The sequence below is a fragment of the Tiliqua scincoides genome, chromosome 13 (assembly GCF_035046505.1).
Source record: "Tiliqua scincoides isolate rTilSci1 chromosome 13, rTilSci1.hap2, whole genome shotgun sequence".
Taxonomy (NCBI): Eukaryota; Metazoa; Chordata; class Lepidosauria; order Squamata; family Scincidae; genus Tiliqua; species Tiliqua scincoides.
In genome coordinates this window covers 6,125,338-6,143,422 of record NC_089833.1, presented here as the reverse complement: position 1 = coordinate 6,143,422, position 18,085 = coordinate 6,125,338, and the positions used below count along the sequence as shown (strand labels likewise).

Here is an 18,085-nt window from a genome sequence, read left to right as displayed (position 1 = left end):
CAAGGGAAAAATCTCCAGGCAGTTGGGGAAGTCGTAAGCCATTGCTTTTCCTTGATCAGGTTGGAACCAGAAAAGCCACGGACATCTGTGACTTCAGGTGCTTCATTAATATATGGTGTGTGTACATATATATATATAAACACACACACACACACACACACACACACACACACACACACACACACCCCTTGCTATGTTTGTGAAGAGGAGGCAAAAGGAATATCAGAGAAATAAAGGTCACAACTAGAAAGCTTGAAGAAATATTAAAAGAACATTTGATGGAGAAAGAACACCACAACAGCTTGTTAAGGGCAAGAATTTTTAGATGTTGGGAAGCCAGGAAGGGAGAAAGAACATAAGAAGAGCCCTGCTGGATCAGGCCATAGGCCCATAGGCTCACAGTGGCCCACCAAATGCCCCAAGGAGCACACCAGATAACAAGAGACCTGCAAGACCTCCTGGAAATTGTAGTTTAAGAACATAAGAACAGCCCCACTGGATCAGGCCATAGGCCCATCTAGTCCAGCTTCCTGTATCTCACAGTGGCCCACCAGATGTCTCAGGGAGCACACAACACATAAGAACATAAGAACATAAGAACAGCCCCACTGGATCAGGCCATAGGCCCATCTAGTCCAGCTTCCTGTATCTCACAGCGGCCCACCAAATGCCCCAGGGAGCACACCAGATAACAAGAGACCTCGTCCTGGTGCTCTCCCCTACATCTGGCATTCTGACTTAACCCATTCCTAAAATCAGGAGGTTGCGCATACACATCATGGCTTGTACCCCATAATGGATTTTTCCTCCAGAAACTCGTCCAATCCCCTTTTAAAGGCGTCTAGGCTAGACGCCAGCACCACATCCTGTGGCAAGGAGTTCCACAGACCGACCACACGCTGAGTAAAGAAATATTTTCTTTTGTCTGTCCTAACCCGCCCAACACTCAATTTTAGTGGATGTCCCCTGGTTCTGGTATTATGTGAGAGTGTAAAGAGCATCTCCCTATCTACTCTGTCCATCCCCTGCATAATTTTGTATGTCTCAATCATGTCCCCCCTCAAGCGTCTCTTTTCTAGGCTGAAGAGGCCCAAACGCCGTAGCCTTTCCTCATAAGGAAGGTGCCCCAGCCCCGTAATCAGCTTAGTCGCTCTCTTTTGCACCTTTTCCATTTCCACTATGTCTTTTTTGAGATGCGGCGACCAGAACTGGACACAATACTCCAGGTGTGGCCTTACCATCGATTTGTACAACGGCATTATAATATTAGCCGTTTTGTTCTCAATACCCTTCCTAATGATCCCAAGCATAGAATTGGCCTTCTTCACTGCCGCCGCACATTGGGTCGACACTTTCATCGACCTGTCCACCACCACCCCAAGATCTCTCTCCTGATCTGTCACAGACAGCTCAGAACCCATCAGCCTATATCTAAAGTTTTGATTTTTTGCCCCAATGTGCATGACTTTACACTTACTGACATTGAAGCGCATCTGCCATTTTGCTGCCCTTTCTGCCAGTCTGGAGAGATCCTTCTGGAGCTCCTCACAATCACTTCTGGTCTTTACCACTCGGAAAAGTTTGGTGTCGTCTGCAAACTTAGCCACTTCACTGCTCAACCCTGTCTCCAGGTCATTTATGAAGAGGTTGAAAAGCACCGGTCCCAGGACAGATCCTTGGGGCACACCGCTTTTCACCTCTCTCCATTGTGAAAATTGCCCATTGACACCCACTCTCTGCTTCCTGGCCTCCAACCAGTTCTCAATCCAGGAGAGGACCTGTCCTCTAATTCCCTGACTGTGGAGTTTTTTCAGTAGCCTTTGGTGAGGGACCGTGTCAAACGCCTTCTGAAAGTCCAGATATATAATGTCCACGGGTTCTCCCGCATCCACATGCCTGTTGACCTTTTCAAAGAATTCTATAAGGTTTGTGAGGCAAGACTTACCCTTACAGAAGCCATGCTGACTCTCCCTCAGCAAGGCCTGTTCATCTATGTGTTTTGAGATCCTATCTTTGATGAGGCATTCCACCATCTTACCCGGTATGGATGTTAGGCTGACCGGCCTATAGTTTCCCGGGTCCCCCCTCTTTCCCTTTTTAAAAATAGGCGTGACATTTGCTATCCTCCAATCTTCTGGCACCGTGGCCGTTTTGAGGGACAAGTTGCATACCTTAGTCAAGAGATCTGCAACTTCATTCTTCAATTCCTTAATAACCCTTGGGTGTATGCCATCAGGGCCCGGTGACTTATTGATCTTTAATTTATCAATGAGGTCTGAAACATCTTCTCTTTTAACCTCTATCTGACTTAACTCCTCGGTTAGGAGGGGCCGTTCGGGCAGCGGTATCTGCCCGAGGTCTTCTGCCGTGAAGACAGATGCAAAGAACTCATTTAATTTCTCTGCCATCTCTAAGTCTCCTTTTATCTCCCCTTTCCCTCCCTCACCATCCAGAGGGCCAACCGCTTCTCTGGCGGGTTTCCTGCTTCTAACATATTTGAAGAAGCTTTTATTATTCCCCTTAATGTTGCTGGCCATGCGTTCCTCATAGTCTCGCTTGGCCTCCCCTATCACCTTCTTACATTTCTTTTGCCACAGTTTATGTTCCTTTTTATTCTCTTCATCAGGGCAAGACTTCCATTTACGGAAGGAAGCACAACACAAGTGACCTGCATCCTGGTGCCTTCCCTTACATCCGGCATTCCGAAGTAGCCTACTTCTAAAAATTAGGAGATTGTACATGCACATCATGGCTTGTAACCTGTGATGGACTTTTCCTCCAGCAATTTGTCCAATCCTCTTCTACAGCGGTGATACCCTCTAAGATCAACTCCTTCAAAAGCAAGCAGCAGATGCTTAGAACCTTCCGGCCAGATAACGGCACAACATTTCCTGGCTGGGGCTAGCCTCCTTTGTCAAGAGACTCCATATACGTGCTGAGCCAAAAAGGGAGGGTGTGGGGCCATCAAACATAGCACAACCCATGTCTAGGACATGCAGCTTCACAAGCGACCCCCTTTGCAACTTCCAACGGAGCAGACGTTCCTTCCTGAACTATGAACTAATGATGACCCAAAGGACTCGCCTTACCTACAAAGGTCACATTCTCATAATTGTCCATCATGACAGCCTCGTACAGACGGCTTTGGCGTTGATCAAGCAGAGCCCACTCCACACTGCTGAAATACACGGCAACCTCCCCAAACGAAACGGGCTCTGAAAGGAAAAGAAGAGGTCCTTTATTCACAGATGAGCCCACCCTGTGACAGCAAAACAGAAGGAGATATTCTAGCAGGCAAGGAGAATCTGCATATGTCCTATAGGATAACAAGAGCTATATGAAAAGAATGCAGATGGTCTCTGCAGGGCTGCCAACTGGCAGTCACCACAAGAGGAAAAGCCCTGTGGGACAGGAGTGTGGGTAAAAAAGGATCGGGACCTCCCTGGAACCCAACCCTTTTAAACACTTTTGCTGCCCCCTTGTTCTGCTTTCCAACACTGAGGCTGTAATCAGGTGTAGTCAAGTGGAGCATGGGAGGCGAAGGGCCAGTGATAGGCCAGATGGAGAAAGAATCCAGCTGGAACGAGGAGTTCTATGAAAGACTAGAACTATTCAATTGTTAAAAAAAAAATCCCTACGGGGGTTTAGAACAGCCTGCCTATGTAAATCGCCTTGGATTAAAGTCTGAGGAGAAATCTGACGACCAAAGAAAGGCGGTATATAAATACCTGTATACATAAAATTAAAATAATCCTAACCACACTTTCCTGAGAGTAAGCCCCACTGAACAAAATAGGACTAAGTGGTTGGTCTGTGGAACTCCTTGCCACAGGATGTGGTGATGGCGCCTGGCCTGGACGCCTTTAAAAGGGGATTGGACAAGTTTCTGGAGGAAAAATCCATTACAGGTTACAAACCATGATGTGTATGTACAACCTCCTGATTTTAGAAATGGGCTATGTCAGAATGCCAGTGCAAGGGAGGGCACCAGGATGCAGGTCTCTTGTTATCAGGTGTGCTCCCTGGGGCATTTGGTGGGCCGGTGTGAGATACAGGAAGCTGGACCAGATGGCCTATGGCCTGATCCAGTGGGGCTGTTCTTATGTTCTTATGTGTTATTGGGAGTGCCAAGCAGGCAAATTATGCAGGGGGTGGATAGAGTGGCTAGAGGGATGCTCTTTTCCCTGTCACTCAACACCACAACCAGGGGACAGCCACCAAAATTTAGTGTTGGGTGAGTTAGGAATAACAAACAAAAATATTTTTTTTATCCAGCCTGTAATTAGCCTGTGGAACTCCTTGCCACAGGGTGTGATGATGATGTCTGGTCTAGATGCCTTTAAAAGGGGGTTGGACAGGTTTCAGGAGGAAAAATCCATTGCGGGTTACAAGCCATGATGTGTATGTGCAACCTCCTGATTTTAGACATGGTCTATGTCAGAATGCCAGTGCAAGGGAGGGCACCAGGATGCAGGTCTCTTGTTATCTGGTGTGCTCCCTGGGGCATTTGGTGGGCCGCTGTGAGATACAGGAAGCTGGACTAGATGGGCCTATGGCTTGATCCAGTGGGGCTGTTCTTATGTTCTTAACTACAATTCCCAGGAGGCCTTGCAGGTCTCTTGTTATCTGGTGTGCTCCCTGGGGCATTTGGTGGGCCGCTGTGAGATACAGGAAGCTGGACTAGATGGGCCTATGGCCTGGTCCAGTGGGGCTGTTCTTATGTTCTTAACTACAATTCCCAGGAAGCCTTGCAGGTCTCTTGTTATCTGGTGTGCTCCCTGGGGCATTTGGTGGGCCGCTGTGAGATAGAGGAAGCTGGACTAGATGGGCCTATGGCCTGATCCAGTGGGGCTGTTCTTATGAGTAGACCTGGTTAGGATTGTGTCCTAGGCAGCCCAGTGGATGTTGCCCACTTGACATTCTTAGCCATTCTTGGTAGAACTGCCAACACCCTGATTCTGCCAGGGCTTCAGTTCGGGGATGCGGAGGCCCTATGGGCTTGCATGAGTCCTTGCATGTGCTAGGCTTCCCCTCCCTTAGGGACTCAGGGCCCAATCCTACCCAGTTTCCAGTACTGGTGCAGCCGTGCCAATGGGGTGTGCGCTGCATCCTGTGTTGAGGAGGCAATCACAGAGGCCTCCTTAAGGTATGGGAACATTGGTTCCCTTACCTGGGGTTGCATCAGTGCTGGAAAATTGGATAGGATCGGGCCCTCAGCCCTTAAGGCTCTAGGCCACAACATTACCATATCTTAAAAGCTTGACCAAGTGGCTGGGCTGGATTGGTGACCCCCCATTGTTACTGTAGTATGAAACTCTTTAAATAAAAATCTATATTTCCCATTGTCAGTAGCACAATCACTCAGACATGTAAAAGATATTTTAGTTCAGTGGTTCTCAAGCTTTTAGCACCAAGACCCACTTTTTAGAATGAGAATCTGTCAGGATCCATCGGAAGTGATGACATGACCAGAAGTGACATCATCAAGCAGGGGCATTTTTAACAATCCTAGGCTGAAATCCTACCCATGCTTATCCAGGAGTACGTCCCATTGACTATCATGGTAAAAATAATACACATAGTAGCTTGTTAAAAGTACAGGTCTGTCACGTTTCCCCAATGCAGTCACATACCATGGGAGCGACAAGTCTAATAAAATATTGAAATGAATGGGGAGCCACCTGAAACGGGCTCATGACCCACTTAGTGGGTCCCGACCCACAGTTTGAGAAACACTGTTTTGGTTTATTAAAGAGGATGTCACACATAGTAACTTAAAGCAGTTTAATATAACAGAGCTAGCTTCCTAACTATACTGAACTACATCTCACCTGGGTCTCACCTGAACTACATCTCACTACGGAAGAATAATTGGCTCTCAGGCTACCTGCCAGGCCAGGTGCCCATAATGAACAATAGAGTGGAGACACATCAGCAGGTAAGGCCGCACCCAAGACATCCTGCTGGGGGTGGGGGGAGGTGCGATCACACCCCTTGAGAGTCTCTTTTTATCCCTTTAGGGTAAGGACTTTTGGACTAGCCTGATTGCCTGATAGCTTCTTGCTTACTTTCCTGGCTCTTATCCCCCACGCCATACTGGAATTCTACAGCTGCAGAGAACCTTCTTCTGATAAGAGCACTCTCACCTGTCTGCCGGGAACACTCTACCTGCTGATTGGCTACCTGTCCTCCCTGGTCATTGAAGGACAGATAACAAGTTCCTTTCTTCCCAACTAATTGCCTCCCCCAGCTTCACAGAGACCTTTGCAACTCTCGGGTTGGATCAGGCTTAGATTTAACCTGTTCATGACAACGAGGTGGGACCTGAGTTGTCTTCTGCTCGTCCCCTTCTCTTGGTCTGGAGGAGTAGCAGCCGCTTCCACTCAAGGGTTGGCTGCTCTGGTTTGCACTGGATCTGTTTCGCTACCACCCATCAGCAGGGGGAAGAGGAGAACCGTACAAGGATGCAAAGTTGTCTATACCTTTCCTATCAGACGTCCTAGTTTGAATTCCTTTCCATGCACTGTGGTGACGGATCTAAATTCATGGGGGAATCTATCTATGAGGAACAGTCAACACAGCTACGTGCCAAATCCAATCAAGCCTTGGCTGGTAGGGATGCCATGAGAGGACCTTTGGCTCTCTGCGCTACTGAGCAATCCCTATAACACCTGCTTAAGAAGCAGAGGTGATTTAATAGGGTTGGCCAGGATGGGAGTTGCACCCTATAGGGGGTTGGATATAAGAACTGGACCCCCAAGTGCACCAGTCCGAGTTGGGGGGAGAATACCTTACAGGGCATGTCTAAAACCTTCTCCTAGGTCTGAGCAATCCCTATAACACCTGCTTAACAAGCAGAGGTGATTTAATAGGGCAGGCCAGGATGGAAGTTGCACCTGACAGGGGATGGGTTATAAAAACTGGACCCCCAAGCACACCATTCAAAGGCAGAGATGGGGAGAACGCCTTACAGGGCATGTCTAAAACCTTCCAGTGAGATCACGGCACAACACCCATGCCCTGGATGGGGCTACCCTCCTCATCAAGAGGCCCCATTTATGCGCTGGGCCAGAAAGGGAGGATGTGGGACCACGTGTCCGGCACAGTCCCATCCATGTGCAGGACACACAGCCCTGCCACCAACACCCCCTCCCCAGCCAAGTTGAATGGAGCTGAGGTTCCCACCTGGGGCACTCAATCACTAAGGGCCAGTAAACCCTCCTTACCTGCACAGGTGTTGCTCTCAGACTTGTCCATCTTGACAGCCTCGTAAAGGCAGCTCAGGTGTTGATCAAGCAGAATCCACCGCACGCTTCCAGAATACACAGCTCCCTCTGAAACAGACTCTGGAAGAAAAGGGAGAGAGCCTTGATGAAGAGATCAGCCCAGGCCAGGGGAAGCAAGTCAGTTCAAGCAAGCCAGGAGGATCTGTGGGTCTCCTGCAGGATGCCAGGAGTCTCCTTGTGGGGAATGTTGTCTCCTTTATGTGGCCACCCAGCAGTCACCCCAGGAGCAGAAGCCCCCCTGAGCCAGGAGGAGAGGCCAGAGCTGCCCCTGCTCTCTCCCCACCCTTACCTGCCAGCCCAGCTGGAGTTCTCGCAGTGCACAATGCAGCCCACTGAGCCCTTCCTACCTGGGCAACCCCACAGCCTGATCTCCCATCCCCTCCTGCTCTGCAGTGAAGATCCTTCCTCTCCCCCTCCTTGCTGGGCCTCCCCCAGCCTGCACACACCTGTCCCCAGCCTGCTCCTCCCTCTCTGGGTCTCAGCCCTTCTGATCCCCTCCCTCCTTCCAGCCTGCCAGCAAGGCAGCCCTCCTCCTTTCAAGTCCCAATCCTAGGACACAGCAAGTCCTGCTGGGAAATGTAGTTCCCCAGCCCAGAGATTCCCATTGCATGCAACTCACCATTGCATGCAACTCATTGCATTCATTCATTAATGAATTAATTCATGCATCTTCTCCTTCTCTCCTGCTCAAATGTCTCCCTCCTTCCTTGAGATAAAAGTCTCAAAGCACCTTTTTCTTGCGCTTGGCACAGGGATCTCTGAGTTTGCTGCCACATTCAGGATCTTGTTCTATGCTCCTGTATGCACTGGGTTTCAGACTAGGGGCTGCCTCATTCAACATAAGCCCTGCATCAATCCCAGACCCCATTCAACCCCATATTTTCCTTAAGGACAGGGTGACCAGATGTCATAACTGCAAATGAGGACAAGGTACCCCCCAAAATGTAGGGCATCCAAGAAAAATGTAGGACACAAGAAAATAAAAGCTAAAAACACTTGCATATTGATTTCATGGGGTTAATTTAAACACTATATTATGAATTCAATTTAAAACTACATTACATATAATTTATTAATTGCAAGAAGGCGATGCGCTGCTTGCAGGGGCCTGTGCACAGGGCAAAGGATATTTAAGTTCTTTTCCAGGACATAAGGCTAAAAAAGAGGACAAGTCCTGGAAAAAGGGAACATCTGGTCAACCTGCTTAAGGAGTCTTGCAAGACAACTTGCCGCTCCTGTAAACACAGACCCCCAATTCCCCTCCAGAAAAATACGCGTGCCCCATCTCTGCTATTCTTGTCATCTCCCTCTCTTTTATCTGAACTGTGGGGCAAGCAGCATGGACCACACCGGGAGATGGAATTGGGAGGGTTGAACCTCAGGGTTCCCAAGGTCTGCCCAAGGGTTTATCCCAAGGGTTTCCCAAGGGTTTATCCGGCAGCAGATTTCAGCCAGACCAGAATCAGTGGGAGAGGTTGCGCTATGCGTACACACTCACAGGCCTGCTTAAAGAAATAAAATATTACTTTATCTAGCATGTAATTTGCCTAAGGAACTCCTTGCCACAGGATGTGATGATGGCACCTGGTCTAGATGCCTTTAAAAAAAAAGAAAAGACTGGACATTTCTGGAGGATAAGTCCATTACAGGTTACAAAGAGTGATGGCTGTGTGCAACCTCCTGATTTTAGACATAGGCTGTTTCAGAATGCCAGATGCAAGGGAGGGCTCCAGGATGGAGGTCTCTTGTCTTGTGTGTTCCCAGGGGCATCTGGTGAACCAGTGTGTGAAATACAGGAAGCTGGACTAGATGGGCTTGTGAATGCAAATTATGACACCCCATAAAGCTGACAGTGTTGGGGATGAGCAGGTGGGCTGAGAAAGTGGCTTCTGAAACCCAGCTTCTTTCTGGAGATTGCAGGGTGGCCCACTTGAAGGCATCTACTCAGATTGCCAGGGGCTCTCCTAGGCATCTTGCCAGCTTTTGAGACCCCACAGATAGCAGGAACTGGCAGTCTTCAGAGGGCACGCAGAATGGGTTAAGGGCTGTTTTAGCTTGCCTTGTTAACTAGGGTTAGCATCATATACCCACACACACCACTGAAGAAACCCTCCCAGGAGTGTTGGAAGGGCATTGGACTTACACCCTTGGTGAGCCTGGGTATCTTTTATATCAGTGTTCTTCAGCCTGTGGGTCAGGCCCCCAATGGGATCACAAAGCCTCATTTGGGGGGTTGTGGCAAACCTTTCAAAGCCTGTGCAAGAGAAGGCTTGGATCCAATCCAATCATGGCACTGCTGTATCCAAAATATTACTTTATCTAGCATGTAATTTGTCTAAGGCAGGGGTGTCCAAACATTTTAGCAGGAGGGCCACATCATCTCTCCGACACTGTGTCACGGGCAGGGAAAAAAAGTTAATTTACATTTCAAATTTGAATAAATTTACATAAATGAATACATTAGAGATGGAACTTATATGAATGAATGAAAGTCTTGCAATAGCTCATGGCCTATAAAAGGCCTTGCACAAAGCAAGGCCGGCCTTTCCTTTGCTGCCACTGCTGCATCATAGACGTGAAACAGAAAGCAGTGCAGGTAGCCCTTGTCCCACAGCTCACACGAGAGGTCGAACAGTTGGCTGTCATGCTAAGAGCAGTTGCGTCGGGCCACCACGGGCTCCAGCAAGTCTCCGGAGGGCCATAGCTCATTGGAGATTGAGGGCTCTTAGTGGGCCGCATTGAGAGTCCTTGAGGTCTGCAAGTGGCCCCAGGGCTGGGGTTTGGGCACCCCTGGTCTAAGGAACTCCTTGCCACAGGATGTGATGATGGCACCTGGTCTAGATGCCTTTAAAAAAAAAAAAAAAAGACTGGACAGATTTCTGGAGGATAAGTCCATCACAGGTTACAAACAGTGATGGCTGTGTGCAACCTCCTGTTTTTGATTTAATTCTGCACATCTTCTTGCTGTCTTGCCCAGCAGTTCTTAAGGTTGGGCCTGCTTAGGCAGCTACCTCACAGGGTTGTTGCGAAGACACAAGAGGTAGGGGAAATCAGGGTGGGTGTGCATAGGAGGAATGGGTCCCAGGTAGGATTAGTAGGGGGTCCCCGGTCGCATAGTTTATTGGGGTTGTGGCATGAAAAGGCTTGAAGACCACTGTTTCACACCATGAGGTCCGTTCAGGGCTGAAGACATCTGAAAAGGCCCTAGAGAAGATCTTGGGGAGGCTGGGAATGGGGGAGCTGGAGAAGCAAGTGGAGGAACAAGGGTGGAGGAGTTGACTGCAGCAAGGGCAGTCTGCGAGTGATGGATCTGGAGTCGGGGATGTGGGATGCCTTCATGGAAAGAAGAGAGCAAAGAGATGGTGTGATTTTAGGTGGAAGCCTCCAGCGGTCTGAGGAACAAAAGAGGTGATAGTTTGTGGTACTGCAGTTTCGAAATGAAGAGGCACAGAGATGTGAGAGGGAAAGGCAGAATGATTTTGAGAGGCTCCCTTTCAAGTGAAGGCACCTTACCGTGTAAGGTGTGGGGCAGGGTGGGGAGTTCACTCAGAAACACACCTTCATTCCAGGTTTCTCATGGTCCTGGGCACTCGGGAATCTAAGGGTCTGATTGCCGCAGAGGTGGCTGCTTTCTCCAGGAAATGGCTGACGGGGAGCTAGAACATCTAATCTGCAAGTGTTCGGTGACCTCCATTAGTTGCACAGAACCTGAGATCTTGGTTGGTTCGGCCATGTCAGAAGATGATGTACTGGACCCTTTTGCGTTTGGGCCTCTTCAGCCTAGAAAAGAGACGCCTGGGGGGGCATGATTGAGACATACAAAATTATGCATGGGAAGGATAAAGTGGATAGGGAGATGCTCTTTACACTCTCACATAACACCAGAACCACTAAAATTGAGTGTTGGGAGAGTTAGGACAGACAAAAGAAAATATTTCTTTACTTAGCGTGTGGTCGGTCTGTGGAACTTCTTCCCACAGGATGTGGTGATGGCGACTGGCCTGGACGCCTTTAAAAGGGGATTGGACAAATTTCTGGGAGGAAAAATCCATTACGGGTTACAAGCCATGATGTGTATGCGCAACCTCCTGATTTTAGAAATGGGCTATGTCCGAAGGCCAGATGCAAGGGAGGGCACCAGGATGAGGTCTCTTGTTATCTGGTGTGCTCCCTGGGGCATCTGGTGGGCCGCTGTGAGATACAGGAAGCTGGACTAGATGGGCCTGTGGCCTGATCCAGTGGGGCTGTTCTTATGTTCTTAACTACAATTCCCAGGAAGCCTTGCAGGTCTCTTGTTATCAGGTGTGCTCCCTGGGCATTTGGTGGGCCGCTGTGAGATACAGGAAGCTGGACTAGATGGGCCTATGGCCTGATCCAGTGGGGCTGTTCTTATGTTCTTAACTACAATTCCCAGGAAGCCTTGCAGGTCTCTTGTTATCTGGTGTGCTCTCTGGGGCATTTGGTGGGCCGCTGTGAGATACAGGAAGCTGGACTAGATGGGCCTATGGCCTGATCCAGTGGGGCTGTTATGTTCTTTTATTAGAACACCATTTATAGCCCAGAAAGGGTACCAGAAGGTGGAACTTGGGGAGGTTCTGTGACTTGCTGTTTCATTCCCGCTTAGCCCTGTCACTTTGGTTGCTCTTTGTTTTGGCTGGGAAAGGGTTAAAACAAGTATGCTACTGGAAGAATTGCCGGTTTACAATATTGTTCTCATGGGCATCTGATACATCCCTGTGTGTTTTTTGTGTGTGTGCATTTCATTTCCTGACCACCCATTCCACTCCGGTTTGAAGACAGTCCCATGCAGAGGTACTCTCTGCTATGGGTGCATAAGTAGCCCTTCTGCCCAGCCTTCCCTTGACTGCTCTCAGTAGTGGGGGGGGGGGGAACATGAAGACTGGCAGCACAGAGGGGGGCAAAGGCCCAGAGCTGTGCAGAAGCCAATGTCTTTCAATAGCATCTCTTTCCAAGCTGTAAAATAATCCAATAGACCTTTGGTTATCCGCAGCAGACAAGATGCACTCTTTCCTAGAAGACAAAAGAGTGGCACAGCCCTCCCAAGGCACTAGCCCATATTGATCACCTCTGGATGGCCCTCTACTTCAGGGGATTTGGCCTTCACTGAGGAGCAGGTGTCTGGGCTACCATGGTAGGCTCTGGGACCAATTTGTAGCACTTCCCCAAAGCCTAGACTCCCTACTGATAGAGAAGAGGGTTCTCGCCTAGCTTCCTTGATGTTCTTCTTGCTGCTGCGCTCATTTTCTTTCGATAAGCAATTCCAACTCATGAACCTTTCCTGCAGCCCAAGTGGTTCAACCCAGGGGTGGCCGATTCCCCTCACTGAGACTTAAGCCCCTGCAATCAGAGGTGCTGGGATCTCATCCTTTTTCTAGATCAGGGATGGCCAAACATTTTGGCAGGAGGGCCACATCATCTCTCTGACACTGTGTTGGGGGGCCAGGAAAAGAAATGAATAGATTTACATTTAAAATTTGAATAATTTACATAAATGAATTTATTAGAAATGGAACTTATATGAATGAATGAAGGTCATGCAATAGCTTAAAGCCTATAAAAGACCTTGCACAAAGCAAGGCCGGCCTTTCCTTCACTGCCACTGCTGCATCAGATGTGAAACAGCAAGTAGTGGAGGGAGTCCTCATCACACAGCTCAGGAGAGAGGTAGAACAGTCATCCTCATGCTGAGAGCAGTTGCATCGGGCCAGCAAGGGCTCCAGCAAGTCTCCGGAGGGCCAGCTCATTGGAGACTGGGGGCTCCCTGAGGGCCGGATTGGGAGCCTGCAAGGGCTGCAAGTGGCCCCCAGGCCACGGTTTGGGCACCCCTGTTCTAGATGATCAGCCAGCAGCTTTACTGCAATGTCAGAGCCATCCATGTGCCCCCCCCCCCAAATCAGGGAAGGTATATGGCAAACTGTAGTACCCTCACTACCAGCTCTGCCTTCACATCTGTTGCCCACAGATGTGCCCAATTGCCAAAACCTCTTTTGCTTTGGTTCAAGTTTACCCTTTAAGTTACCTTCCTGGGGGAAAAAAAAAAATCAGAAGTCTGGGTTTTCTTATTCAGTTTTCAGAGCACCTCCATCTTCCAAGTGAGGCACCTGAAGACAACATGGCTCTGCCCTGGTGAGAAGACATAATCGGAGTGCAAGCTGGCTGACCTGATGAAGCACAGAGAATGGGAAGTTTTAGGATTCGGGAAAAAGAGTGGGGCAAAGCAGTCAGGAGGTGAGCGACTAGGAGGAGACAAACAGAAGAAAGGGAATTAGGACAAAAGGAAATATTTCTTTACTCAGCGTGTAGTTTGTCTGTGGAACTCCTTGCCACAGGGTGTGGTGATTGCATCTGGCCGAGATGCCTTTAAAGGGGGAGTAGATAAATTTCTGGAGGAAAAATCCATCAAGGGTTGCAAGCCAGACATGGGCTACGTCAGAACACCAGATGCAAGGGAGGGCACCACGATGCAGGTCTCTGGTTGTCTGGTGTGCTCCCTGGGGCATTTGGTGGGCCGCTGTGAGATACGGGAAGCTGGACTAGATGGGCCTATGGCCTGATCCAGTGGGGCTGTTCTTATGTTCTTAACTACAATCCCAGGAGGCCTTGCAGGTCTCTTGCTATCTGGTGTGCTCCCTGGGGCATTTGGTGGGCCGCTGTGAGATACAGGAAGCTGGACTAGATGGGCCTATGGCCTGATCCAGTGGGGCTGTTCTTATGTTCTTAACTACAATTCCCAGGAGGCCTTGCAGGTCTTCTTGTTATCTGGTGTGCTCCCTGGGGCATTTGGTGGGCCACTGTGAGATACAGGAAGCTGGACTAGATGGGCCTATGGCCTGATCCAGTGGGGCTGTTCTTATGTTCTTAACTACAATTCCCAGGAGGCCTTGCAGGTCTCTTGTTATCTGGTGTGCTCCCTGGGGCATTTGGTGTGCCACTGTGAGATACAGGAAGCTGGACTAGATGGGCCTTTGGCCCGATCCAGCGGGGTTCTTCTTATGTTAAGGGACTGACTGACCAAAAGGGAGGCAGGGGATTTGGGATAGAGGCTAGAGAAAATGAGAATGCAGGGAAGAAAGAAGATACCCCACAAAAAAGCAAGGGGTAAGGAGGTACTGGAGGGCAGAAAGTAAAGAAGAGTAGAGAGTCCTGGGAGGTAAGAGAAGAGAAAAAGGGGCCAGCATCCAGCCCCAGGGAGAGCTGAGAGAGGCTTCCTAGAGCCTCCACAGGGAGATCCAACTCCCTACAGAGAGCTTGGGGAGGGTTGTGGAGTGCAAGGAAGGCCTGCACTCATGTGAATACTCTCCATTAGGTCCCCTTTTCTACTCAACAGGACTGAGCTGTGACTGAAGTTCTTGCCACACGGTTTCACCCAAGCGGGTTCTCTGATGGGTTTTAAGGGTGCTGATTTGACTGAAGCTTGGTTCGCACTCCGGGTGCGTATGGGGTTTCTCCCGTGTGGGTTCTCTGATGGGCTGAAAGATCTTCACTCCGACCGAACCTCTTGCCACAGTCTTGGCATTTATACGGCTTCTCCCCTGTGCGGGTTCTCTGATGGACCATTAGGTTCCTCTTGCAGATGAAGCTCTTACCAGGTTCCAGACACAGATAGGGTTTCTCCCCTGCGTGACACGGAAAGGGTTGTCCCCCCAGACTCCAGACACGAATAGGGTTGTCTCCCCAGGGGGTTCTCTGATGGTATATCAGTTCGGTGTTCTGAATGAAGCTCTTCCCTCATTCCTGGTAGGCATAGGGCTTCTCCCTGGTGTGACGTCTTTGATGGGTCCTGAGTGTATATTTCCAGCTGAAACTCTTCCCACACTCCTGACATGTAAAGGGTTTCTCCCCTGTGTGGCTTCTCAGATGAGATCTAAGGTTGCCATTCTGAATGAAGCTCTTTCCACACTTGCGGCATGTATAAGGTTTCTCCCCAGTGTGAATTCTTTTATGGGTTGACAGATCATCACTCCTTCGGAAGTTCCTGCCACACTCTTGGCATTTATAGGGTTTCTCTCCTGTGTGGGTTCTCTGATGAACTGTAAGGGTCCTGTTGCAAATGAAGCTCTTCCCACACTCCAGACATGGATACGGCTTTTCCCCGGTGTGGGTTCTCTGATGGCATATCAGATGGGCATTCTGAATGAAGCTCTTTCCACACTCCTGGCACCTATAAGGTTTCTCCCCCGTGTGGGTTCTCTGATGGATCATAAGGCTGCTTTTGGAGCTGAAACTCTTACCGCACGCCTGACATGTACATGGCTTCTCCCCAGTGTGGCTTCTCATATGATATATCAGGTTGCCATGCTGAATGAAGCTCTTTCCACACTTGTGGCACGCATAAGGTTTCTCCCCAGTGTGGATTCTCTGATGGGTTGAAAGATCATCGCTCCGACGGAACCTCTTGCCACACTCGTGGCATCTATAAGGTTTCTCTCCTGTGTGAGTTCTCTGATGGCATATAAGCTGGGCATTTTGAATGAACCCCTTGCCACACTCCTGGCACATATATGGTTTCTCCCCTGTGTGGATTCTCTGATGGACTGTAAGGTTGCTGCTTGAAACAAAGCTCTTCCCACATTCCTGGCATGCATAGGGTTTCTCCCCTGTATGGGTTCTTTGGTGGTATGTTAGATGGATGCTTCGAATGAAGCCTTTTCCACACTCCTGGCACGTATAAGGTTTCTCCCCTGTGTGGGTTCCCTGGTGGATCAAAAGAATGCTGCTGCGACTGAAACCCTTCCCACACTCCTGGCACTTATATGGTTTCTCCCCCGTGTGGGTTCTCTGATGGGATGTTAGATGGCTGCTGCGATTAAAGCTCTTCCCACACTCTTGGCACGTATAGGGTTTCTCCCCTGTGTGGGTATTCTGATGCGTCATAAACTCACCACTTTGACTGAAGCTCTTCCCACACTCTTGGCATGTATAGGGTTTCTCCCCTGTGTGGATTCTGTCATGGTATGTAAGGTAGCTCCTGCGACTGAAGCTCATCCCACACTCCTGGCACGCATAAGGTTTCTCTCCTTCGTGAGTTCTCTGATGTATGGTAAGGCTGCTACTGCAAGTGAAGCTCTTTCCACACTCCTGGCATGTATAAGGTTTCTCCCCGGTGTGGGTTCTTTGATGGTTCATCAGGTTTCTTCCGTGACTGAAGGTCTTCCCACATTCCTGGCAAGTATACGGTTTCTCCGTTTTGTGGGTTCTCTGATGTGTCAGAAGGCAGCTGCTGGAACGGAAGCTCTCTCCGCACCCCAAACGCATATAGAGGTTCTTCTGTTTGTGTGTTCTTTGTCGCAAAGAATGCAACGCTTGTCTCTTCTCTCCAACTTGGTTCCAAGGTGTTGCTGCTGAAATAAGGAGAGACATACTGTAAGAAACCAAGAGAAGAGTGTCTTCCATGGGGGAAATGACTGCGCATTACCTAGATGCTTTTCAAAGGGGGCTGGACAGATTTATGGAGGAAAAATCCATCACACCATAGTGTCTATATGCAACTTCTGGGTTTTAGAGGTATCCTATCTCTGAATTCCAGGTGCAAGGGAGTGGCAACTTGATACAAGTGTCTTGTGTGCTCCCCGAGGCATCTGTTGGGTCACTGCAAGATGCTGGACTACAGTAGAAGGGCCCTTGACCTGATGCAGTGGGACCTCTCTTATATTAAGATCTTGACCACTATGGTGCTCACTCCATAAGTTGCAACTCAAAACAGATCAAGAGGTACAAAAGACACAGGCTTGTTTATTGTTTATGGTCTGAAAACTGACCCTGCTGGTATTTGGGCTAAGGGCTGCTGGAAGGTCTTAGCAGTGCGGAGATGTTTCATACAGAGGACCGAAGTTAGCATTCATGGTGCCTGCTGAGGGCCCTGGAAGTGACATCATTAAGTAGAAAGTGACATCATGAAGCAGATGATGGCCAGAAATAAGCACTTTATTAACATAAGAGCATAAGAACAGCCCCACTGGATCAGGCCATAGGCCCATCTAGTCCAGCTTCCTGTATCTCACAGCGGCCCACCAAATGCCCCAGGGAGCACACCAGATAACAAGAGACCTGCAAGGCCTCCTGGGAATTGTAGTTAAGAGCATAAGAACAGCCCCACTGGATCAGGCCATAGGCCCATCTAGTCCAGCTTCCTGTATCTCACAGCAGTCCACCAAATGCCCCAGGGAGCACACCAGATAACAAGAGACCTCATCCTGGAGCCCTCCCTTGCATCTAGCATTCTGACATAACCCATTTCTAAAATCAGGAGGTTGCGCATTCACATCATGGCTTGTACCCCATAATGGATTTTTCCTCCAGAAACTTGTCCAATCCGCGTCTAGGCTAGACGCCAGCACCACATCCTGTGGCAAGGAGTTCCACAGACCGACCACACGCTGAGTAAAGAAATATTATTCTCCCACAGGAAGTTGTTAGCTCGCAAATGACAGAAGGGAATATGTGCAAATTTGGTTCATATTTTCAAGATATGAGAGAGCCCAGTTATCAAGCTGGGAGAGTCCAATTATAATGGGGGCTACCCTGCACATGCCTTATCTTGTCTGATCTGGGAGCTAAGCAGGGTCAGGCCTGGATAATACTTGGATGGGAGACCAACTTGGAATACCGGGTGCTGTAGGCTTATACCATAGTCTTTCGAGACTGAAGGTTGCCAACCATCTCCCTATACTGAACACTATCTCCCGATCTTGTCTGATCTGGGAAGCTAAGCAGGGTCAGGTCTGGTTATTACTTGGATGGGAGACCGCCTGGGAATACTGGGTGCTGTAGGCTTATAC

The 18,085-nt window shown here is 49.2% G+C and overlaps 1 protein-coding gene across 1 annotated transcript in view; it reads right to left on the bottom strand.

The window, feature by feature from the left end:
• Positions 1–16,484, bottom strand: part of LOC136663855 (zinc finger protein 850-like) — a 35,507-nt gene extending 19,023 nt beyond the window's left edge. Inside the window, exons 1-4 of the mRNA XM_066640815.1 lie at positions 15,077–16,484; positions 14,702–14,935; positions 7,227–7,346; positions 3,090–3,215 (exon numbers count right to left, since the gene is read on the bottom strand). Coding sequence (XP_066496912.1) covers positions 3,090–3,215; positions 7,227–7,346; positions 14,702–14,935; positions 15,077–16,433 — 1,837 coding nt within the window. The 5' untranslated portion in view covers positions 16,434–16,484. The remainder of the gene's footprint in view (positions 1–3,089; positions 3,216–7,226; positions 7,347–14,701; positions 14,936–15,076) is intronic.
• Positions 16,485–18,085: the final 1,601 nt, after the last annotated feature.